At 44.0% G+C, this 26,617-nt stretch overlaps 1 protein-coding gene across 1 annotated transcript in view; it reads left to right on the forward strand.

Moving 5' to 3' along the window:
* Positions 1–2,888: 2,888 nt before the first annotated feature.
* Positions 2,889–26,617, forward strand: part of CSMD3 (CUB and Sushi multiple domains 3) — a 3,006,114-nt gene continuing 2,982,385 nt past the window's right edge. The window contains exon 1 of the mRNA XM_078686868.1: positions 2,889–2,996. Coding sequence (XP_078542994.1) covers positions 2,930–2,996 — 67 coding nt within the window. The 5' untranslated portion in view covers positions 2,889–2,929. The remainder of the gene's footprint in view (positions 2,997–26,617) is intronic.

The following is a 26,617-nucleotide window of genomic DNA, read 5'->3' on the forward strand; positions in this document are numbered from 1 at the left end:
GAAATACCAGATAAAACGATTCACACTATACACCTGCCTGGGACGTGCACTCTGGCAGATCCTACCTGACTAGGTTGGCATGGTTCAAATGAGTAAACAAAGATGAGCTATACTAAGCGACATATTTACGAGATTTGTGGTGCAGGGCAGTGCAGCAAGTTAGCTTGCTGCACTGCCCTGCATTATAGGGAAAGGGTAGGAATGCACCGTATTTGTCCAAATATAATGAGGGTTGATGCACTGAAATGGGTCCCAGGATGCTTGTTTCCTGTCCAGGGAGGACCTGGCTTGGCATTTAGGGCTGGACTGTTTCCATGAGGTGCAGGGTCAAGACTGATTTGCATATGGCTGGGTGTAAACTGGGGTGTAATGGTGGGCAAAAGAATGATGGATTAAACCAAGATCTTTGAGTCTGGGGGTGAATGTTTGCATTGTTCAGCATTCTGTCTATCATTTGTTGCTTTTGCTTTTGTTGCCATAAATGGGAAGCAGTGTTTGAAATGGAAAAATAGAGTGCAAGTACTCTGTAGCAGAGTACCTGCTTGTTTCTGAGAAGTGCTGGTACTCTCCCTCTCAACATAAAAAAGTGCTGTTACTTCATACAGGACAGTACCGGCCCATTTAAAGCACTGGTGGGAACGATATATACCCAAATGTGGGTCGTGTACTCACAGCGCCACTGGATTGAAGCTAGTCCAGCTGATGAGGGGTGATTCTCCGAACCTGGTCCCAGGATGATTGTTTCCGATTCAAGGAGGACCTGGCTTGGCATTTCAGACTGGACTGTTCCCATGAGGAGCAGGGTTAAGACTGATTTGCACATTGCTGGGACCAAACTGGGGTGGCATGGTGAGCAAAAGAACAATGGATTAAACCAAGATCTTTGTGAGTGTGGTGAATGTTTGCATTGTTCAGCATTCCGTCCTTTTGCCTCAGTGTTTTGTGACCGAAGAGCTGGAGTACTTGGGGCTGCTCTCTTAGGTGAAAACTAAGACTTCAAAAGCTAAGGAAAATTAAAAAGACGCTCCTTCGGTGAGTTAGCTGCTGGCATACGATTTCTTAATTATTTCCCCAAAGAACTGGGTATTGCCCTATGAAACTATCACATTTCAGTCGGCGAAGGAGCAGCCTGTCCTGCAGGGTCTGGCAAACATTGCCCTGAAGAAACCAAGAGAATGCATGTTGTGTGTTGCAAAGCTCATGAACAAATGTACACTAAAGTAATACATAAGTAGTATAGATCTTCTTAGAATGGCGCATGGCGCATGGCTTAGCCTCCTACTTGTGCAGTGCTCTGGGTTCTACCACCACCTACCTCGTCGAGGGGCGTGACTCTGCACCCCTCGGGAACAGTGGGTGTTCACCTACCCTTCCTCTGCCGCAGTGCTTGAATCAGTAATCTTTCAAGAATAGCGCCTGGCCCCGTCGCTCCTTCCTCAAGCAGTGCAAGGCCTCTTGCCCCTGCTGCAGGCCATAGCTGAATCCCTTCTTCTCATAAATGGCCCTCTGTTCTGTCCCAGGCGCGGCACGTGGCCCAGTGCCCACGTTGATGTACATAGCCGTAAGCCATCTTCCCATAGCCGTGCATGTCAGTACTCTGTGCGCGAGAAAACATGCACATTTGCGAGTCGTTCCATGCGTTCCCTGCAGCGGGTTACGTTTTTCTCCCCTGTTTATTTTTGCGTCCGTGGATCATGGCAGCTTGCGACATTGGCGCGGCACTACCCCTGACAGGCCTCGCTGTGCATGCACCTATAATGCCACTACACCTGTGGCAGGTGCCTTATCACAAATGCACGGAAGGGTCCGCCCCGTTCCGCTTGATTAAAGCCAGCCACGTATGAACTATGGGGGATTAAATGAGTGGGCTTGCCAGGCTGGAGTAAAAAACGGGGTGCCCGGTTAAACAGAGGTAATTAACAGATCAACCCCTGGCAGCCTGTAGATGGCACACGTGTTCTTCCCTTGCTCAACATTAAAACGACTTTTTTTTGCTTTTGAGCAAGAGGCGTTTTGGTGGTGGTTACAAGTATCGGTATAATTTCAGGAAGGGCTTGTTTCCGAATATTCGAAGATAACTGGGTATATTTTAGCTCCTATCCATCCACCTGGCCACTCTGTGCGTGCAGCACGCTTTGCACACGGCTGCCTCGCTTTGATGATCTGCCCCTGGACGTGTGCGCTTCATCGCCGCCCTAGCCGCTGTGCCACACACGCACCTAGAGGCGCCTTGCATAGCGCAGCGGGAGCGTTTGCACGCGCGTGCCACGCACCTCGCGCAGTTCACCTGACAGTCGCTCCCCTTGCGTTATTAGGAGCTTTTTCCAATCACGGTGCCAGGATGGATCTGTTTTATTAGTTGCTCGGGAGGGCTGCAGGCGGCAGTGGGGATCTCACTAATTTATGATTTCTTGCGCCTCTCTGGCGGCAGCAGCGCTGGTGCTCGCGTCTGGGCTGAGGGGGGAGAGAGAGGAGGGTCTCTGCTCGGAGTCTGCCGCTCGCTGCCTCTGCCTGCCTCTCTCTCTCTGCCGCTGCCGTCTCCTCTGCTGCTAGGCTGGGGCGCTTGCCAGCGCCGGAGTGTGGAGGGAGCCGGCAGGAAGGAGCGAGCTCAGTCTGGAGCAGCTGAGACTTGCTGCCCCCGCCGGATGGAGATGGTTGAGTCCTCGTCAAGGTTGCTGTGGTATCACAGAAGCACCATTCACATCGCGCTGTGACCGCGCACCCGGCACCAGCGGCAACAACTGCACACCGCGCCTGGCCGAGGGGAGGGAGAGCCGGAGCGAGGCGGACCGGGAGCTCCAGGGAAGACATGAAAGCCAGCTGCAGAGGGGCACACAGGGCGCACGGGGGCTGCCGGGCATCAGACAGGGACCTGTGCGTACGGGAATGCATTGAATGCGGTCGGCTGGACTTCACCTGCTACAACACAATGGGGCTTACAAGTGGATTTACATGTTGGAACCTTGTCTTTTTCATGATGCTTTCGTGTGCAGAAGGTAGGTTCCCCCTCTGCTATTGATCTCACCCCCTATTAGCCACCAGGAAGCGGTCTGAAGAAGATTTATATTTGATTTGCATTGTCTGTGGGCAGGGGTGCATTTATTTCGAGCTGTTTTTGAGCTAGGATGTGCATTTGCTGTGCCTGCCTTGCTTTCAATGCAGTGATTGAGGCTGGCTCAATAAATATTCTTGCAGTATGCTCGCGTGAAGACGTGAGCTGGTTCCTATAGCATCCATGTAGTTCATTAAGGTGGATTTGGAATGTAACGCTTTTGTTTCAGCTGAATAAGTTATGTGGCTTTAATCGCAGAGGAGGAAGGGCCAATTTGGGGGGTTACTGCAATTACTGTGTATTTTGCAGTGTGTGGATCAGGAAAGTTGAAACGGCGTCAGGTGTAGAAACGAGCTGCCGTGCCCGCGTGAAGGGGGCGCCACATGTGAGCCTGGCAGGCACGCCGCAGGCATGGCAGATCGCACACATATGGAGGTGTGGGTGCCTTCCTGCTCGGCTGCGGTGATTAAGGCCGCGGAGACGCGCGCTCACCCTTCAAGGCTGCATTCATTTGTGCATAAATGACACTTCCCCGATGACTAACGGCAGCTGGGGGAGCGACCCGTTATCTGGCTGGGACCGTGGGGAGGGGGTGTCCGCGCGGGTCTGGGCACCTGGACGTGTCACGGGCACGTCACACCGGTGCATACATGCAATCTAAAGAGGGTGCGTTGCTGGGACCGGCTGCTTTGGCGCAGATGAGAACATGACGATGACAGTGAAATATGGATCACAGCGCGATTGGATTCTTAGCAGCATCGCAGAGCCCCGGACAATCCATCCCTCTTAAATACGTGCCGGGGCCACCCCTGGGGCTTGGCAGTGATTACATTCTGAGGAGGGACCCGTCTCGCGCGGAGGCTGTCGTCGGGTGTCTGCTAGACAATATTAATCCCCTGATAGTGAGCGTGGCTCCCACTAGAGCCGCGCAGTTTGTAGTGTGAGAGCCATTGTCGGTGGGGGCGAGGCGGGGGGCGACCTGTGAAAGGGATGCCCATTTGAAGCAGGTTATTGGCACACCGCTGCCGGGGCTGTCCATTAGCACTGCTTGGAGGGTCGGTTGGCAGAGATATAATTTATCTTAGAGGGGCAGAGGGTGAGCTCATCACAGGCTATCTCTGCACTATATCTTGTGCGGGGCAGCGTGCACGGAATGATAATGTGCCTGCTAATTACGCGGGGACTTCCGAGCTCTGCCCGCGTGCCCGTAATCCAGACAATTTAGGGAAACGTGATATTCCTCATGTTTGCACACACATAAAATCGTGCTTAATTGAATCGCTAGAGCTTGGGTCCTGGTGCAATAAAGCTTGCATGCAGATGCGAGGAGGGGAAGGGACGCAGTGCTGTTTCGTCGCCTGCTCTGTGCTTGCTTGTGAGAGATGGGTGGAGGGGAGGATGCGACTCCCCGTGGAGGGGAAATTCTGCCAGGCACCTTCGAGTTTCTTTTTGGCCTTCGCTTCCGGGAGGTTCGCTGCTTGCAGTAGCCAGTGGCCCAAGGAGGACCCGAAGCCTACGGCGGGGGCAGGCGTTGCGTGAAGGCAGCTCACGCCTTCAGAGGTGCCGCTGGCTCCAAGGAAAGTTTCACGATACCTGTTGGAGAAGGCACGTTGAAATGCAGAAATAACGGAAACCCGGCCAGATCTGGCGAAATAAACAATTCAGCAAGCCCTGCATGTGACCTAAGAGCCGTGGCGCCTCGTACACTATTCTGCACACAGTTATCAAATCTTTATGTATAACCAGTATCGTTTGAGCTAGGGCGGTGCGTTCCCTCCTGCGCCAGAGAGCCGAGAAATCCCGCAGGCCACACATGTGTATCCTGCACTGACACCCAGGCCTTCCTCCCTAGGGGGTCGCTGAGATGAGTACTTTCGAGCTGGGAGATAGTTTGTTTATTGCTCAAATGTCAATAGATACTTTAGCGTGCGTGTGCTATAAAATGGTGCATGTCATTAATGCTTTCTGCAAACATTGACATTGCCATTGTGAGATTCGAGGCTGCTCTCCATGGTTCTGAAAACTTTGGCAGGTGCATAATCCCTTGATGACAGAGAGGGAAGCTGTTAGCAGAGCGAGGTGGCGGCGCTCACACATGCCTCCAAGGCCGAATACCAGGAGAGCTCTCTCCATTCAGAGGACGTGCCCAGAGAGCCTAATGCGGCCCACTGGAGGGCGGCTTAGAGATAAACAGGCACATAGCAGGACAGAAAGTTGCAGGGACGGAATGCAATGAGTTCCCCATCATTGTGTTACCACCGTGGAAAAAAGGCATGTTCAGAAATGCACATGTTGCTCTCTCCCGCCTGTCGCGCCTTTCCCGCTCCTTTCACTGTATCTTCACTTCCTATTCTCAGCTGGATTTTATGGTTCTCGTTTGTATTTTTCTTTCTCTGTTATCCTCTTCGCTTACCTCTCTTACGCATGACATTTTGTTCTGGATTCCTCCTCACACCCCTCTGTCGTCCTCTTTCTATCTTTTTCCTATTCTATCATTATTATTATCTCTAACCCTTTCCACACTCTCAGATTCTGTGGTTCACCCCTCTTTCTCGATTCCCATGAACATTGTTGCTGTCCTACTCCCATCCTCTCTGTTTCTCCACCCTCTTTAACTTGGTCACGCACGTTCTATCTTTCTGTCTGTCCCTCCTCCGTCTCACATTCTCACTTTTTCGTCCCTTCTTCACACCTTCGTCCCGGTTTGATGCCTTCCGACTTATGTTCTCATTTTCCCAGGACGTTTTCCCAATGTGTCCCTCTAACATCTGTCTCCCTTCTCCGTCCACCTGTTCTGTTTCTCTCCTTGATTCTTTTTCCAATTCCCTCCACACCCGTCTGACATCCCTCTTTTGCCCCTTCACATTTGCCACCAATCCTCTCCCACTCCTGACACCCCCATCACTTATTTCTACTTTTCCCACACCACCTCCAGCCCACACCCATCTCTTGTCGGCAGTCTCAAAATCATCCTATTAAACGGCGTCGACGATAATGCATAAAATGCAAGATAAATAACGTTTCTTTGGATGCGCTCAGATTCTGCTCTATAACCCAAGAGGCTTCAACTTCAACACCACATCACGTTGCATGTTCTTGTTTAAATGAAACAAAACATGGCTTGCAGCAAGCAGTATTTCGATGCGGGGTAAATCCAGTCATTTATCCAGACTCGCACGAACCGCATTATTCCCGATATTGGTGGAAACAAAAACGAAGACCCAGGCCCCGATAATGTCTTCACACGGTATCTCGCGAGAAAGTCGGCATTTATCAATATACAGCATTTCTACTGCTTCCTATAAGATGTGTCGATCCCACAGTCCCTTCACACAGCCTCGAATCCCTCCGCCTCCCCCAAGTGCACATGCAGGCACAGGCAACAGGCGCCTGTGCAGAGTGTGGCGCAGATACCCCGCCCGTGAGGCCCAGCTGCCCCCCTCCATCACCACCCTGGGCAAACCGTGCAGTCCAGCCTCTGGCCGCGAGGCGCACCGCCTCGTGCACGGCCCTGCTGGAGGCTGGGGCTCCTATGGCACGTGTTTCAAGGGGCTGCCCCATAGAGAGAGGATTGCAGCAACGCCAGCAGGCTTGTGTCTCAGAATCCTATCCCGCCTGTTCCGCGCGGGTGCTCGTCCCTGCTTGCTCTCTGAAAGGGGTGGCTGCTTTTTAAGCGTGCGCACTTGGCTGGCGGTGCGGGCTGCAGCGAAGCCGCCCAGCTCCGCACACACACAGACGTCCACAGTTCACGCCGACTCGTTTATGCTTATTGATGGGTGCGGGCTTCGGTTTTTCCCTTTTCCGGCGGGACGCCGGATGTGTAATTAGTTCTTACAGGGCGCTCTGTGGAGGCTCCAGAGGCCGGTCTGGGTCTCTGCAATGAAATATCGGAGTGTTGCAGGAAATCGATGCAGTGCTGCATTCCAGCTGGCCGGGCTGCGGCTCACGCTGGATGGACTCCTGCCCAGCCCTGGCTGACATTGAGGCAGCATTGGCGAACACACCAACGCACGCACACACGCACCCCCACACACAGGGAATAGCTGAGAGAGATGGGGTATTAGGGTCCTCACCAGACCCTGGAGGGGAGTATCATTTTGCATTACGCCACGGACACACACCACATGCACTGACACAAAAGCGCACACACTGGCTTGCACATGCATGCATATATGCAAGAGCAGACACGCACGTACCATGCACTTACACTATGCACACTAACCCACCAGCATGCAATAGCACATGAATGCATGCGCTCCTGCGTGAACACACTCTTACACATACAAACATGCATGATCAAACATGAACACACACATATACACACTGTCACACACGCATGCGCACTCACAGAGAAACACACAAGTAAACACACTGAGACAAGCTCTATACATTGAAGCGTAGCATTAATATCTCATTTAGAAGTTGCTAGAGCCTGGCTTTCATAAAAATATGTCCTACATTTCTCGACTGAGGTAATCCAGGGAGGTGGATTTTAGCTCAACTCTCTGGACACATATCAAGCAGTGAAGAGTCAGACTGATTTCCCACTCCTCACGTCGTGACTGGAGGCCTCGGTGGGAAGCTTTTAGGCGCATTCCTTAATTTCTATGTATACTGTGGAGAGATGCAAAGCCCCCTGGGAAAACCAGGCCATGGTTTGTGTCCTGCTCCCCTTTCTTCCACTAGTCACCTGGTCAGTCAGAGTCCCACTGTTTGCAGTGAACTATCACTGAAAGCAGAGAGGACGTGGCAGTGAGCACCCACTGATACTTGCAGTGTGAAGACTAAACTCAACTGCACCAAACACCACAGTGAGTCACGTCCATTCATAATTTGCAATATGCGTCAAAGGAAGTTCATGAGGTTAATAGATGGCCATTTCATGAATCAGTTGAGAGGAGTCGGTGCTAATGCTACATTAAACAAGCACACACGCCAAGGCATTTGCCCCAGAATGCTTGCAGTTTCAGCATTAAGGCCAGAAGTCTCCTGTGAGGAGACCCATCCGTTCAGGAGCAGATTGGAGTGGGGCTTGAGGGGGCTTTAGCCAGGGCTCAAGTCGGGGTACCACACGGGTGGACGGCGTCCCCCCACTTCTTTTACCGGGAGCTCGATTACTGGAGCAAATGGAACCACACATTCACTCTTTGGCCTCTCTGGGGCGAGATCGGAGCTGATTCAGAACGCTGCTCACACGCTGGCTTCTCTGATGCAATCGCCTCTAAGGGGTGAGCGAGGGGCGGCAATGAGTCTGAGGGTGCAAGCCACCTTTCGTGACGTCACTTCCTTTCGTGACGTCAGCATCCCCCCACTTCTTTTTTAGGACTTGAGCCCTGGCTTTAGCTTCAAGGTTCTGGGACAGAGAAATTGATAAATGTAATGGATTTTAATGTGGGCCTTGGTTTTTTACTGCACAAAGTCAGTGCTGAAGCACCCAGCCACGGCTCCTGCGGAAATCGACAGATGACGGACTCATGAAAATAAATAAAAAAATCTTTTTCCGTCATCTGTCAACTACCCACCACCCGCCCTGCACCACCCCCCACCACCCCACCCACGAGCTTACCTGCAGGAGCTGCAGCTGAAAGCAGCAGTCAGTAAAAGAAACTTATAGATTGGGGGCCATTTTATCAAGGTTTCACACAACGCAACTGCACTCCTTAGACTGCGTGAAAGGGCATAAATGCAACATATTTAATATTATGTGGTGCATTCCGGTCCTCCTCTTGTGCTGGCACACAAACTGCTGCCTTGCACCAATGCAGGCTCCCTTGTGCCATTGAGCAAGGGTGCCTGGGTTGTGGGCTGAACTTTTTTTGTGCAGGAAGGGCCATCTTTATGCACAAAAACAATACTCAGATGTGTTTCCCTCTTTTGTAAGAGGAAACAATGAGGAGAAGTAAAGATATTTCTCCTTGTTACACCTATTCTGGAAAGGCGTAGCATTGTGATGCATTCCCTGGTTTGCCATTCTTGGTAGATCTGGTTTGCGTAAAAATCCATGGGTGGATGCATGGAAACACGCACACCCCACCCATGAACACCTTCCCCGGGCAGAGTAACACAAGGCTGTGGCTTGTGCTGCCTTACACTTCTCCAGATTTATCAAGCCAAACAGAGCCATGCAAGGTGGCCTTAAGTGCATTCATGAATCTCATTATAGGTTTTGTGTCGCCCTATATTGCATTGTGTGCTGCAAGAACAATGTAAAACATTGATAAATATGTGCCTTGGTGTTAGTAGCCCATAAACGGGTGTACATCTACATTTATTGATTTGACCACGAGAAAGGATTTGAAATCCTTGCTCGTGTCTTTCATGGTGACACACTCAAGTCCATAGACAAGGGAGTTTGAGGTGTTGAATTACTGTAATTGAGGGAGTGGACCCAACAGATGTTTGCAGAGATAGATATTGAGAAAAAGCTAGACGTACAGGACCAAAAGTGGATGAAAGTCTCACAAGGAGAGGCACAGTGAGTCTGTTTATATTACTCAATTAGTATGAACTATTGATGTAGACAACATGTGTACTGGCTGTCCATTAAGATAGGATTGGACATGGGTTTGCAGATTCCTAGCAGCTTTTTCATAGGGTGATCTCTTCTTTGGTACCTTATCTAGTCGTTCTCCCAATCCAGTGTTGCTGGCAACAGCGGACACCTCGTGACACTCAGAAACAGCTCTTCCTAGATCCCCAGCTTTAGCAATGTCTGCCTAATGGTTCTTACCCAGCAACGATTGTAGATTAAATCACAACCCTCAGCTCACTGTAGTGCTAAGAGCTTCCTAGATTATTGGCAGCCTGGGGCACACTCATTCCATTGCAAACATGATTTTCTCAGGATTTCATTGATGAGAAGTCATCAGTCATGGGCCTGTGATGACAGATCCCCTCACGCTCACTGGCTGCTCGTCATCCCATTAATACTCTTCACCACATTATTCTAGCCAACACAGGACATGACAAGACTATATAGAACTGGAGAGACACCACTTCAGTAGCTTCACCTTAAAGGCAGAACAAACAGCCATCAAACCATACATTTCTTTACGTAAGATCCAAGTATTCTAGCTCTATATGTTACACTTACTTATTTTTCCCTCACTCACACTCTCTATCTTCCACTTTCTTTTTCTCTCCTTTCAATTTCCCTTCCATTTCTCCTTCTGTTTCTTTTTATTTCTCCTTCTCTTGTTCTCTCTTTCTCTCTCTTTCGCTTTGTCTCTGTTCGTATGTGGCTGAAGGCTGATTGGTTTCCATATATTACCACAATACGGTGGTGAATTTTTTGCATCATTATACACGTTTTGCCTGTAAGATTAAATGTGGGCGGTGGCGGGGGAGGAGGCGAGGTCGAAGCTGCTACCTGAGAGGTTCACCAGGAAATGGGGCCTGACCGCCATAAAGCGTTCAGAATATTGCGTAACCATGGAGAGGATACTTACGGGAATGGTGAATATACATACCGTGTTTTGGTATTTATATTATCGGCATTAATTGTCGACTTGATGTTTAAGGGCTAATTAGCCAGACGGGGCGAAATCACAGGCGGCCCAGACCGTCAGTCAATCTAGACCCCGGTGCTCACCCAATCTGTCTGTCCGGGAATAGATGAAACTCTGAAAATTGCAATGACTCCACAGCTCACTCAGGGGTGGGAGCAGCCTTCATCGTCGAGATATATCATTTATATTAATAGATGGTTACATTTTTTGGAAGCAAACGTGTAGCATTTCTATAATGATATGATGGCTAAACTGCACACCTCACATTTGAAAAACGCCAAACATCAAACTGTCCTGAGTCGCAGTTATCGAGTGCCTGCCCGCCGTCCTGTTGACTCACAGACCTCAATGCATCATGTAACCCGGGGCTCTTCATTGCGCTCGTGCGGCCCTCCTGTCCTTTTCATGGGGTCGCCTAGTACACAGCAGCACGGAGCTGAGGATTCCCAGGCTGACCGTAGACAATGTGGAGTGACTAAAGTCAGGCAGACAGGACCATCTTTAAACTCGCATAGCCCTACCAGCCTGTGTTTTTTCGTAGCACAGGAGCTGGCTTGCACAATGGCGCCAGGGGCACCTTTACCTTTAGAGTCGCTGTTAAGGAGGAATCTGACCACTTACAGCAGAGCAGACCCGACCTTGCTAGGGAATAACCTTAAACTGTCAGAGAACTTTTCGAATGCCCGCCAGACAATGTTACGTGTTGAATTAGTAATATGACTCTTTTTACTGTCTATGAAAGGAAGATAACACTGTTTGATTCTGAGCATCTTTTTGGTACTACCGAGGCATGTGTAGAACATTTAGTATTTACCTCTCGTGTTATTGTGAAGTTAATGTAAAAAACATAGGGAAAACATTACACTAAATAGAGTATTATTTTCAGTAGTCTGGTACAATTGAGGGGCATGCCATCATGGCCTGTTAACCACCCCTAATTTATACAAAACACTAAGTTTAACTCATAAGCTTGTCTGAATAAAAAACGCACTTCAATCTTATCCTCAGAAAAGGCCCTTGATCATTCCTTTCTTGTAATTAACATTTATTACCATTTCCACTCAACGGCTGATAAGGGGTGAAACTCTTAGCGAAAAATGATCTGTCCAATAGTAAACAATTTGGCCAAGTAGGTAAGTCACTATTGCAGCACAGGGCTGTTTCTTTCGAGGTCAGTACTGTACCACAATTTAATGAGTAGGCTATGAGGTTAGGGACCTAGAGATGTGTTCCAGAGCAATACTATTGAATATATTGAGGGTTCCCGTCAGGTTTTCCTGCCACACTCTTACTGCCAGTGTTAAGCCTAAATCTAAGTATTTCCAATCTTTCTAGGAAAAAAGAAGAGAGGAATATGTTACAAAATGTAAATGTTAAATGTAGTTGAGCTTATATAGCGCTCAGCTACCCGCAGTGGGTTTCCCGGCGCTTGCTTAGGGAACCCTTCCTGATATTCTCCTGTGAGATAGCAGGGTATCCACAAGGTGAAAGTCAGGCATCCCGCCGAGGGGCCGTTGTGGAGATTAAGCAAGCTGTTGCCCAGAGTTGCAGAGTGTGAACCCGTGAGTCGAGGAGGCACCGGGACGAGAATTATCGAGTCCGTGGAATTTTTAGCCCAAGACCCGCCAGGGCAGGGAATTGAACCCTGGTCCAGGACCGATCTCAGATTCCGGGTCTGCCGCCTCTAACCCCTGAGCCACACTTCTCCACCGAAAAGCAATTCGACAAGAGCATTCGATTTGGTTACATGGGTAGGCCGTGAATATAAACCATGTCGTTTGGTTCCATCAAAGTTCTGTCTATAACACTCACTTTCTAGTAGTCTGTTTGCAAGCACAAGCACTCCCAGTGTTTCGGAATAAATGCCTTTTTCTCTCTGGGGCCTGGGACAGTAGACTGTTTTTGGACGACATCCATCGTGGTCATTGTTGTTTAGCGTTAATGTCTCAAAATCATCTCATTCCATTTGGATAACCAATGTACACTTAACTCTCCAAAGGAAATGATACCAAGCTATTAAGGCTAGCTCCAAGAGGTGGAATTGAGAAAGCAGCACAGATACAGTACAAGACATTTGTCACACTCGATAGACTCTAAGGCCCTCATTCTGAGTGTGTCCCTCAATTCAGCCTTGGTCACAAGATAGGATGTATATTTTGACCCCGGATAAAATGTTGTTTATACCTATAGTCTAACCTGTGTAACTTATCATTGAAAATGACACATCTGACCCATAGACAAGGAAAGTAATTCAGAAGTTTCAAAAGCAGAGTTTATCGTGAACACATGGTCTGCAGAAGCCTATGCAATTTGTAGAACATTGTAGATTAAAATGATTTAAAACAAAGAGGACAACCAAACCAGAGGCAAATCATTGTGTAAACAGTGAGACGGTGGTCGAGGTATTGCAATGCATTGGCCCGTATGGCAAAGGGACAGTAAACACCACCCTCCTCCCCAGATGCTCCTCGGGCTGTTCTTCTTACAGATTGAGTCCCACGTCTTAAAAAACATTTACCAGCACTATGAGAGTCTTTTGAAGGAATTTGAATTGATTCATTTACAATACTTACTGCTAAATCGAACGGTATTTAGCAAACTCGTTCCAACCATACATTGCCTCAGCAGAGAAGCTTCAGACATCATTATAGAATAACCACAATTGAGCTCTCGTTCTTGTGTTTACAGTTTTTGCTAATTGAGACTTTTCTATTGCTCTACTTTTCTCTTTAAGGCTAAATCAGAGTACAATGTGAACTACGGAAATGGAGAGGTGAAGTCCAATTTGTGAAGATAGGGCCTTACTTTAATATTCTTCAGTCAAAGTGAAGAATTTTGCTGAATGTATGAGGGAGGCTTTCGGTTAGAAGTCTTCCTTGAAAAGAATGAAATTGTGTGTCACCTTGGGTTCAGCAAGTTCCACAGTCTGCTCTCCTGGACTTACAGAGCTCTGACTCCATGTCCATTCCGTCTAAAGGCTTATCGAGAGACAACATTTGACCCTGCTGATCACAGGTTTCTGTTTACCACATAAAAGGGAAACCGTCTCTATAGGTATCTTGCAGTTCTGCCCCAGTAAACATTTAACACGGTGCATAGAACTGCGAATCTTGCTTCTACTAGAAGACACAGCTGAATTGATATTATATTGCTTGACTTGCAGGCAATATCTAGACACGGAGTTGTGGAAGCTTTGAAGCCTGTCATTATGTTCCCCTTCGAAACTAACCATTAGTCTAAGCTGGTTATCTCCACCAGGTGGTCAGGTACTAACAGGCAATGGCTTTTCTAAAGTAGGTAGAATTGAAGGTAAATGTTTTAAATGACTGATACCTCTGAGGAATGAAAGGAACTTGAAGTTGAGTATGAAACCGATGTTTCAATATTTGCATGCACTGGACGGTGATGGTCTTAAGGTGGAGGCCCCCTGATGGCAGTGTGAGGTATTCTTGTCCTCCCACATTTAAGAGCTCTGTCCTGGCTGTGGTCAGGCACAGCAAACTCTCTTTCTCTGAGGAAAGGAGTAGTATAGTTTGGTTGGATTCACATTCATGTTTTGTAGGTAAAAGAGGATTTGATTTTTATGGGCATACATGTAGAGGTGTACCTGGTAATGTTCTAGCAGAGACGCTAATGGGCACATATAAATATTGTATAGCAGGCAAGAAAGAGAAGGCCCCTGTGATATGACACTCGAGTCATTCTAAAAAGAAGAAACTAAAGAGTCAATTCAAACTTTCTGGATTCGGTTGTAGAGAAAGCACCAGCTCTTTCCTAAGACGGAGCCAGGGACTTCAGCACATTCAGTGATTTTACCCTGCAGTATGCCATTCGTTAAATTTATCCAGCAGTATCACATTCATTCTTTTTACTCAGCAGTATGCAATTCATTCTTTGTACTCATCAGTATGACAGTCACTTATTTTACTAAGCAGTATGCAATTCCTTCTTTTTACGCAGCAGTATGCCATTTACTGCATTTTCAGCAGTATGCCATTCATTGATTTTACTCAGCAGTATGCCATTCATTGCTTTTACTCAGCAGTATGCCATTCATTGATTTTGCTCAGCAGTATGCCATTCGCTGATTTTACTCAGCAATATTCCATTCATTCATTTTACTCAGCAGTATGCCATTCGCTGATTTTACTCAGCAGCATGTCATTCATTGATTTTACCCAACAGTAGGCCAGTCGCTGATTTTACTCAGCAGCATGCCATTCATTCACTTTACGCAGCAGTAAGCCATTTGCTGATTTTACTCAGCAGCATGCCATTCATTAATTTTACTCAGCAGTATGCCATTCGCTGATTGTACTTAGCAGCATTCCATTCATTCATTTTACCCAGCAGTAAGCCATTTACTGATTTTACCCTGCAGTATGCCATTCATTAAATGTATCCAGCAGTATCCCATTCATTCTTTTTACTCAGCAGTGTGCCATTCATTATTTGTTCTCAGCAGTATACCAATCACTTATTTTACTCAGCAGTATGCCATTCATTCTTTTTACTCAGCAGTATGCCAGTCATTGATTTTACTCAGCAGTATGCCATTCATTGATTTTACTCAGCAGTATGCCAGTCATTGATTTTACTCAGCAAGTTGCCATTCATTGATTTTACTCAGCAGTATGCTATTCGCTGATTTTACTCAGCAGTATTCCATTCATTCATTTTACACAGTAGTATGCCATACGCTGATTTTATTCAGAAGCATGCCATTCATTCATTTTACTCAGCAGTATGCCATACGCTGATTTTATTCAGAAGCATGCCATTCATTCATTTTACTCAGCAGTATGCCATTCGCTTATTTTACTCAGCAGCATGCCATTCATTCCTTTACTCAGCAGTATGCCATTCGCTGATTTTACTCAGCAGCATGCCATTCATTCATTTTATCCAGCAGTAAGCCATTCGCTGATTTTACTCAGCAGCCTACCATTCATTCATTTTACCCAACAGTATGCCATTCACAGATATTACTCAGCAGCATGCCATTCATTCCTTTAACCCAACAGTATGCCATTCGCTGATTTTACTCAGCAGCCTACCATTCATTCATTTTACCCAGCAGTATGCCATTTGCTGATTTCACTCAGCAGCATGCCATTCATTCCTTTTACTCGGCAGTATGCCATTCGCTGATTTTACTCAGCAGCATTCCATACATTTAATTTACTCAGCAGTATGCCATTCACGGATTTTACTCAGCAGTATGCTATTCATTCATTTTACTCAGCAGTATGCCATTCACGGATTTTACTCAGCAGCATGCCATTCATTGATTTTACACAGCAGAACGCCATTCACGGATTTTACTCAGCAATATGCCAATTATTGGTTTTACTCAGCAGTATGCCATTGGCTGATTTTACTCAGCAGCATTCCATTCATTCATTTTACTCAGCAGTATGCCATTCGCGGATTTTACTCAGCAGCATTCCATTCATTCATTTTACTCAGCAGTATGCCATTCGCAGATTTCACTCAGCAGCATGACATTCGTTCATTTTACTCAGCAGAAAGCCATTCGCAGATTTCACTCAGCAGCATGCCATTCATTGATTTTACACAGCAGAAAGCCATTCACAGATTTTACTCAGCAGCATGGCATTCATTTATTTTACTCAGCAGTATGCCATTCACTGGTTTCACTCAGCAGTAAGCCATTGGCTGATTTTACTCAGCAGTATTCCATTCATTCATTTTACTCAGCAGTATGCCATTCGCTGATTTTACTCAGCAGCATTCCATTCATTCATTTTACTCAGCAGTATGCCATTGGCGGATTTTACTCAGCAGCATGCCATTCATTCATGTTACTCAGCAGTATGGCATTCGCGGATTTTACTCAGCAGCATGACATTCATTCATTTTACTCAGCAGAATGCCATTCACGGATTTTACTTAGCAGCATGCCATTCATTTATTTTACTCAGCAGTATGCCATTCACAGATTTTACTCAGCAGCATGGCATTCATTTATTTTACTCAGCAGTATGCCATTCACTGGTTTTACTCAGCAGTATGTCATGCTTCAAGGTGTCATATCTGTTGAGTTGTTCAGAAGTATATGGGCTGAGATTTTGCTGTAGTCCTCTTCTCTGTGATACTGGGGAATCCTGTGATATTACAACGGGGCAAATTGTAAGAATGACTGTCTATGTGCTCCAAACCTGCTGACTCAGAGCACCTGAAAAAAAAAAGTTCTGTGAAGTCGAAAAAATACCAAAATCTTCTAATGACTTATGAAGCAGCTGAGAAAGCTTTGGCGTCAAATATATTTGGATGTAGTGGAAGATCAGGATTGCCCTTAAGGCCAGTTTGCCTACTGTGGCAGATGGACACCTCTGTTTGTGAACCACCCTTGGGTGCCCCATTGCTGATCACTTAGACCTCCTAAATGTAGATCTCTGAATTCATCCATGTTAAGTTTAACATTCTGGCCTTTAGTTTTGCTCTGTCGGTTATAGTCTCTAAAGTGGGATAAAGTGTTAGTGGCAGTTCCTTTTAAGCTCCGTATAACTGGAGTGTCATTAGCTTATGAGTGAAATGTGAAACCATAATATCTACTCAGGCTGGCCAACGTCATTGCATTTACATCAGCAAGAGACACGCTCCATAGGGAGCCCTGCGAAATGCCACATGATAGGTAATGAGGGATTGAAATGGGCATGGACACCGTCAATGATTTTGAGCTTACATCCTGGCAGACTGGATATCCAGTCAATCAAAATACAAGTGCATTATATCCTACAGCACTTGTAATGCAGAAGGTGTGATACCATTCATGTTTGTGAGTAAGTGTAAAGGTGTGATACACCTCACGTTTGTGACGGAGTGTACTGTCCGCCAAAATATATATCATGCTCTTACACTCTAGTGGGTTCATTATATTCCATTCCTGGCAGCAATCACTGGTTCCACCCCACACTCACCATATTATCTCCCCCCTCCATTAATGCAAGTGCCAGCTGTAAATACCCCTTTTGCACCGTTCAAAACTCCAGTACATTTCAAAGCTAAGTTTTGTCAAAGTGAAATAGCAAATAAATAATCATTTCTTACCTGATCTACGAGGCAAGATGAGTGCTGCAATAACCGTGCGAGGTAAAGTGGAGTAAATGTATGAGGGGGACAAACTCCTTGTATCTGGCTGAGAAGAGAGGCTCTGGTTAAAACGGTAACATTTAAAATGCTACAAAAGCATCTCTTAACATTCTTGTGGTGAGGGGAACGAGTAACAATCTCAAAAGAGTGCTAATAATGGCTAGGATTAAAGGTGGTTTAGCAATCCCAGATATGAACTTACTTTTGAGCCTCACCATTGAGGATCCTCAGGGAGTGGCCCCTTAAGTCTGTGGTGCCACCGGGTGCATATGGACAGAGCCATAGCTAACAGAAAGTTATGATATATTTTTTACCTCCTTAAGATGCAAGGCTACAAAGATTATTTTTCAGTCAGATCAATAGTTTAACTCTAAACACATGGGGCAACATTGCAAACACGAGGAGCCTAATAAAGTTACTGTCACTGAAGCCTGTCTATGGTAATCCAGATTTCATATTTATCAAATTATTGAAATAATGCACACTCTGTTTTTTTTCATAATTTATACCATTTTTACTTCACTTTATGGCACGCACTGTATGGTGTGCAGCACCTGGTGTGTGCTCTGCCGAAACCATGCTATTCATTATAGATACCAAACTCACTGCCTGGTTAGGCGTATCAGTCCCAAGGTGCACCGCCCTTGAAAAGGCCCGTAGGCCAACGCGAATCCAGAGATAATTACACTTGTAATCGTTCATCCTTTCTTTTATCCCTTTTAGCCAATTTAATCCATATTTAATCCAGTTCGAACAAACAAAACCTTAATATTCACATCTTCCATGATTTATTACCAACACGATTATTCCACTGTGTGACAATCGTCAATATTGCTACCTTCGTATTTAACAATCCACATTTCATTCATAGATGCTCAACACCCAATGCAGTTTACACCCACAGAAATTGAGATGTGCTTAGTCGTAAACAGTATATATATATTACTTAGTGAATCAAATCCAAAGGTGCAAAAAAGGTGTTTTGCTGTATGTATATAAATGCGTTTGTATGTATTGTGTTTCTTTAAAAAACAATTGTTAGGAATTATCTTTTTATGTTTTTTTCATGTTGTGTCTAGGTCATGTTAAAAATGTTTATGTGTTATTTGTAAAAATGGTGGGTGTGGTTTGTGAATATGACGTGTAGATTGTTTAAATTTGTTTTGATATGTGAATGAAATATTCAATTTTCAAAAAATCAAAAATTAAAGAAAACAAAGTGTTTGGTGTCATATTAAGTTGGTTTATGTGTCCCTTCCACAAATAATGGAGTAAAAAGAGAACAGTATTGGCATTCTGGTGGTGTTTATGATAGTCGTAAACAGTGGCATAGTAAGGTCAGGTGGTACCCGGTGCGGAAACTTTCTTGTCACCCCTCACCCAAATTGAAATTATTAAAAAAAGGAAAAAAAGATAGTTACACATAGTTTTGCCATTTTGTCACCCCCATCAGAGCATTTTGTCACTCCCCCAAGTGATGACACCCGGGGCGGCCCGCAGCCACCATACCCCCTTACCTACGCCACTGGTCGTAAACATGGAAGATGATAATATTAATGTTTCGTTTGTTCTAATTGGATTAAATATGGATTAAAATGGATAAAAATGATCAAAGAAAGGATGAACAATAACAAGTGTAATTATAGCTGGATTCACATTGGCCTACGGGCTGTGCACCTTGGGATTGTTACGCCTAACCAGGAGATGAGTTTGGTATCTATAATACAGATTTCATGCCAGCGAAGGAGCGGGTTGATTATAAAAGATGGCAGAATATTGGCAGACATTTATTGCAATGGGCACCTCCTGTGAGTTTGCAAATACAGGCCTATATGAGAAGTTAGAGCCAAAACTAGGAAAGGACATCCCTAACATTTTGTGGTAAACCTTATGGAGAATAACATGTATTATTAAATGTGCCCTTTACAGGGAATCTGATATTAAGGTGTTGATAAATTAGTATCTTACCCCACAGAGACTCAATTGATTCTTGAAGGAGGGAGTATGGGCACTGGTGGAAATGCTCAAAATATTCATATTTTTGGAAAGAGATACTAGCAGATATAAAAAAAAAACAATACCAGATGACCCAGAAATCGTGCTCTTAGATTTCAGACTAGAAACCTTGGAATTCATACACGGCAAAGAATGCCCATTGATAATCAAACTCCTCGGAACCGCCAAATGGCGACTGTAAGACAGTGACAGCAATCCAAAATGCATGGAACTGTTGACTGGTAACACAAAATATGTGCTACCACGGGTACAGAGAGACTGTCTAGGCATCTCTCAAGGACAGAAAAGACATTCTTTTGATTTGGTTTCCAGTACTGCAGGATGTGAACAACAATTGTAGAAAAGTCGTATTCTATCTATCAATGTCAATTGGATATTAAATAAGTCTAAATATGGAGCATTCATAAGGTGGTTAATTTCCTGTTCCCCACAGGTTTTATTTTTTCAGGTTACCCATTTGAAGTCGAATTTTCCCAAAATGTATCTCCCCAGATATTTTTCGCATGTGTTTTTTGCCTCCGCTGGTCTAGCTAAAGGAGGTGTGGCAATTATTTTAGCCGCAATCTTCCTTGGGAGTTCGGGAAAATTAGGAGGGACCCGCTTGGGCGATGGATCTGGGTTGAGGCTAAGTTGAATGGGGTGTTTTTCAACTTTATAAGCTATTATGGTCCTATAGTTGACAATACTTCCCTACTGCTCAGGATTACCGAACTACTTAGAGGGACCCGGGGAAAATAGGGATAGGTGTGGATTTCAATTTTATTCAAGACCTGAAGAAGGACACTTCAAATAAAAATAAAAAAGAGTTGAAACCCCAAACTAAGAAACTCCTAGAAGCCCTAAAGCAGGAACATTCATTAGTAGATCAATGGTGGCTCTGTAATCCTTCTGCAGCCGAATTCACATGCTACTCTAACCAATTTCATACAGCCTCACGGATTGATTTTTTCCTCAGTTCACGGTCCCTAAGGGTTTTAGATACCTACATAGGGATCAACCCCTTCTCCAACCATTCTGTGGTTACATTCGAGTTTGAGATCGAAGGGGGAGTGAATGCCCAATCCAGGTGGCAGATGGATCGGCTGCTCCTTCAAGACTCTATGTGGGTAGCTTCAACAAAAGAGTGGATACAGGAGTTTTTCAATCTGAATGAGGGCACTGCAGAAATCTTTTCAGTTTTGGGAGGTTTCAAGGCAGCCATTAGTGGTCGTATGATAGCACGCTCTGTTGCGCAGACGAGAGAAAGGCACGATAAGATTAATAAACTTCAGCTGGACGTGTCAAATGCTTTAATTTTTAGAGGTATTTTACCCCAGGGGGGGCTGATGTTGGACTACAATTGGAAAGGGCTAAAACTGCCGTAAAAGAGTTTTTTGTAATCAAGGAAATTAATAGCTCAAAAACTTACCAGCAAAAAGTATATGAGGAGAGGAAAATGTTAGCGGGGCAAACAAAAACCAAACAGGAGAAAGCTATAATTATCAAGATTATCGATTCAAAAACACAGAACATAGTCAGAGATAAGTAAGATATAGCCCAAGTGTTTTTAGACCATTACTCTCAGCTTTATTCAACAACATATGAGGTAGGGACAGAACTTATACATAGATAGTTTGAGGAGGTCCATCTTCCTGCGGTACCTATCCATCTGTCGGACAAACTTGAAAGCGAAGTTTTAGAGTTAGAAATTCGTGAAACAATAAAATTAATAGTTGGGGCAAAAGCGTGTGGGGCCGATGGGCTCCCAATTGAATTTTATAACATCTTTGCAAAATAATTGAATCCCTTTCTGGCTAAACTATTCAATGCTGTTAAATTGGGAGAACAGGTTCCCTCGAGCTTTAAGGAATCCATCATAGTTAGTTTTGTCAAGAAGGGAAAGGATGAGAAAGATGTCAATTCATACAGACCAATCAGTCTTCTTAACGCTGATTTTAAAATTCTAATGAACATATGGGCCCAGTGTTTTTCCCCGATTGCCCAGGCATTAATTCATTCTGACCAGTCTGGCTTTGTTCAGGGGAGATCTATGGCCTCAAACACTGGGTTTTTAATACAGGTGCTAGACTATGTATCTAATAAAATCCCAACTTTAATTTCAATGGTCGACGCCGAAAAAGCTTTTGACCTGGTGAATTGGGATGCTTTATTTATTGGTTTGTTAAAATTTGGTTTTTCTGAAAGTATAATTAATATGTTGGAAAACATTTACCACAATGCACAAACAAGGGTGGTAGTTAACGCTAATTCGATAGGGACAGTGAACATTAATAGAGGTACCAGGCAAGGGTGCCCGATGTCCCCTATCCTGTTTCCCTTTATTATAGAACCACTAGCGACAAGAATACGTGGGAATCTCGATATTAAGCCACCCGTACCAGGAACGGCTAAAATCAAACTGTTCGCCGATGATATTATTTTATATGTACATCCTGATGGATTAAATTTGGACCAAGCACTAGGCGAATTTAGTAGGTTTGAATTGATTGGTGGCTACAAGATCAATCAGAATAAAACCAAGGTGTTGGTAATGAATGCGGATCGTGATTTTTTACCTGTAAATTTAGTACCTCATGCTTTAAAAAAAGAACCAATCAGATGCCTGGGAATTTTTGTCACCAACAAATTTGATCAATTATTTAGTTTGAATTATGAGACAACGTTATGTAAAATTAAGGTTTTGTTGGAGAAATGGACTCTATTGCCATTGACCTTGATTGGCCGCGTGGCCTTGGTAAAAATGTCGATTCTTCCTTTATTGATTTTTCTTTTCTTAAATATACCGTTAAGGGTTGATTCCCATTACTTTAGTGGGATCGGATCCATGATTAGGGGTTTTGTGTGGAATAAAAAAGCTTCTAGGGTGAAATTGAGTATACTTCAGTTGGGAATTACACAAGGTGGCCTAGCTTTACCAAATATACGTACTTATTATATGGCAGTGCTAATGGACGTCACAGCACGTTTATTGAAGTCCAGTGGATTGTTTGACATGTTTTTCTACAAAAAAATGATTCAGGAGGGAGGCTCTCAAGTTCCGGTCTTTTTAAAAACAGCAAAATTACCAAAAAAGACCTGGTATAAGAGTATTCGGGATTTTGTTTTTAGATTGCAATCTTTATTCAAGCAGGAAGGGGGTGATGGGTATATATTACTTGAAATTAGAGGAGTGCAAGAGTATGGGGCTTCAAATTCATTCAAATAAGCTCCAAAAGTGGAATGACTCAGGCTTTGGAGATCTAGCTTCCTTTTTTACATCCCAGAAATCTATCACATGGCAGGATACTATGGTTAGATCTGACAATGAATTAAAATCGGGATTTCTTGGATTTTATCAGATTACTAACTTCATAATTAAATATAATATATCGCCAGGTACAGCTTCTCTGGCTACCGTTTTGTATAAAACAAAATTAACGGGAATAGGTAATTGGTATACGTTTCTGAGAAAGGGGGAAGGTTCCCCCCTAGTTGACGAAATCCTAGTTAAAATATCGCAGGAAACCAACTGCTCTTTTTCAAGACAGGAATGGGAACGGATCACACAGCTAGGAGGAAAGGCACTCTGTACTGCCAAATTCAAGAGAATGTCCTTTTTATCACATTGGTTGGCCTATCTGACTCCAAAAGCTTTGAATAAACGTATTCCGGAGGTAGAAAATAGATGTTTTAGATGCCAGTTATAGGAGGGGAGAGATTGGCTTCATACTTTTTATACATGTCCTAAATTGATCAACTTTTGGACCAAAATGTTCCCCTCGATAAGCCAGGATATTAATAAGGTGATTGAACCTGAAGCTGAGTTCGCGCTCTTTGGTATTTCAACAAAGAGAAGCAATTTGTCCAGGACAGAAGAATTTTATATGGCAATTTGTACTTTGGTGGCCCGCTCCCTAATACTTCAAAACTGGAGGTCTGAGGAGGTACCATCCTATTTTAAATGGGTGAACAAAATGAGACAGGCTAAACATTTTGAACAGGCTTATGCCAAAAGAGTGGGATCCACAAGAACATTTATTAAAAATTGGAAGTATTTTAATAGCAGTGAGTCCTCGAACTCCATGTAGTATTTTAGTAGTAACAACATGCCAAGCCTGAAGTATAGGATAGGGAAAAAAAACTCTGGTAATCTTTGTCAATGCGTATTTTGCACTTTTCTATTTTTTACTTTTTACAGTACTGTGGTATATTGCGCATTTAAGCACCTTAGCACAAGCCACTTCATGAATATTACTAGTTCGGACCAGATAAGTTAAACATCCTTGTTGGGTCTGGCACTTGGGCAAGTAGCTCTCGACAGGTGTATTGGAAGTATTGGGACTGTGAGAGGTTTTTATACTTAAGCACTTTAACACAAGACACTTTACGAACACTAGCTTTGATTTGAATTATGTTTATCTGAGAACTGTGATTGTAGAATTGGGTTAGGAAATAGAATGCCCTTGGCACTTTCAGTATTGGAGTACTGTGATAGTGAAATTGTGCTAGGATATAGAATGCACTTGGCACTTTATGATATATATATATATATATATATATATATATATATATATATATACACATATATATATATATATATATATATATATTTGTTTTAATGTTTACTGCTTTTTATAACAATTTGTAAAGTGATGACTATTTCTGATTGTGATAAGATAGGATGAATTGTTGGATTTTACTTGATTTTCACTCAAAATTGTCAAAAAACCCTTGTAACGGTATTGTTCTTGATATAAATGTCTTGTTCTGCCCTCTGCTCTGCTCAATAAAATAGAAAAAATTGTAGAAAAATCACCTGTTGCCCTGCCAGATTCAATTAGTTGCACCTTGTTGCTTATGAGAGAATAGAGAGCGGCCATAAAAAATAAGGAGAAGACCTATTTCTGACAATTCAGAAACGTTTCTGCATGTAAACATCTTCATGTTACATGCATGGTGAAATACCATTTGCCATTTTCTCCCCTCAGGCTACATTTCACCCTATGAGGAAATACCTTCCTATATCCCCCCACCAATGGCGAGGGTGCTGCATCTCCCTTCCCACCCTGGGATGCAATTCAGTCTTGACCTTGACAGGAGTAAATCTCTGACCTTTGCAAAGGTGTAAGGGAGTCAGGTGGTGCTTAAGGATGTCCCCAAGGTTACCAAGAAAAGTTAATCCTGTAACTCCCACTCCTTGGGTGATATTTGCTCATACCAAAAATCACACCATTGTGTGATAATACCACAAATAAGTGAAAGGATCTATGAGTACAACATCGCCTTTTGTTAATACTCTGCACCTATAAACCATTCCATTTGTGCATGCAAGGGAGACTCACAGGCTTACATTTCTCTGTCAAATGAGTTGATTGAATCGGGAAGCATATAACCTTTCTTCCTTATCCACCAAACATAACTAACTAGTAAACTGCTTGCTTCCTTTAAAACTCGGGGACAAACCGAAAATTGCTCTAACATGTTTTCTTGACATATTTTAAAATTGAAATAGTGTCTGAGACACACTATTTCCTAAATTGAAGAATAAACCTTGCAAAGTGCAAGGGGTCAAACAATAATTGCCTCTGTAATGTAAGGTATGAGGAGCCTTAGACTGAAATACATGGTCAGCACGTTGTTTTGTTACAGCCCAAAGTGGTGTATGTGCATCACTTTAATGAAATATAAAATTGTAGAATGGATTGTGGACAGTGAAGAAGCATTTGATGGAGTCACTTAGGGCTTCCTTTGAAAAGTGAATAATAGGTGCAGTCAGTGCTTCAGAAAAAGGCTCTCACGTTAAGGTCGTTTTCAAGCATTTAAATTCCAGTGGGGCAAGAGCGAGAGAGGGATGCTCAGTGTCTCTGTTATTTTTCTGTGTGAAATATAATATTTTGATCATAGCATCACATGACAGTAATGCTACAAAGAAATAGAGCTCTTTTGTGACAATCATAACTAATTGCCCCTTTGCTTCTTCTCCTAATAGTATGGCCACTAACATCAATCCCAATATTTTTTGTTCATCTTTACAGTGGATTCTCTGGTCATCCTATGAGCAAGGATGCATTTATACTTCTAACAAACAGTTCAGTCTTAACTAGTGGCAAAGCTATTCAATGGAAATTTCATAATCTTCTAATTGTTTTACTTGTTTTAGAGATCAAGTTATGAAAACATGTATAATTAGATAATTAGAGGCTGAAGATACGACATTGCAATCACTTTAATGCTGGGTGTGTGGGGGTGAATTTAATTTGAAATATATATGTATCTCGATAATGATTACAATTTTGTATTACTTCAACTTTCCTTATGCAAACCCCTTAGCAGATACATCTCGTTAGGATAGATACAGGCCCTTGTAGATTGATCATATGATGGACAAAGCAGAAGGGATTGAAGAGAATTTACTCCTGGATCAGTGCAAGGTACAGATTTCAAGACGTACATGGACCTGCTGCAGACGAGTACCCTTGATACAGGATTGTTGTTTTCTAAGATGCTGCTAAAGCATACATGAGATTGATCACATTAAGGCCCCAAAGAACCCTCGGTAGTGCCATGAATCACATTTTTGATAAGATCTAACAAGTAAAACGTTGTTAAGGCAGCCATTAAAGCTTTCTCAATAGCAACAAATAGCTGGATTCTCTAGTGTTTGTGATGATTCATTCTGCAGTGATAAGAATTGTTTAGATAATTTCCTCATAGACTACTGAAAAAGAAGGAATTAAAACAATTTCAGTTCTCTGTTGGAATTGTTGGCAGACGGAACAATAACTGACCATGGAGTGCCATTGTGGTGTTATGATCTAGTGCACTAGCAAGCATTCCAAGCTACTTGTAAGGTGCAACACTATATCGGTTTAGATTTTAAAAAAAACAGTATTGTGCCTGGATATTTTGTGGAGAAGCGTGGCTCAGTGGTTAGAGGTGGCAGACC

Source organism: Lissotriton helveticus, chromosome 4_1, assembly GCF_964261635.1.
Source record: "Lissotriton helveticus chromosome 4_1, aLisHel1.1, whole genome shotgun sequence".
NCBI lineage: Eukaryota > Metazoa > Chordata > Amphibia > Caudata > Salamandridae > Lissotriton > Lissotriton helveticus.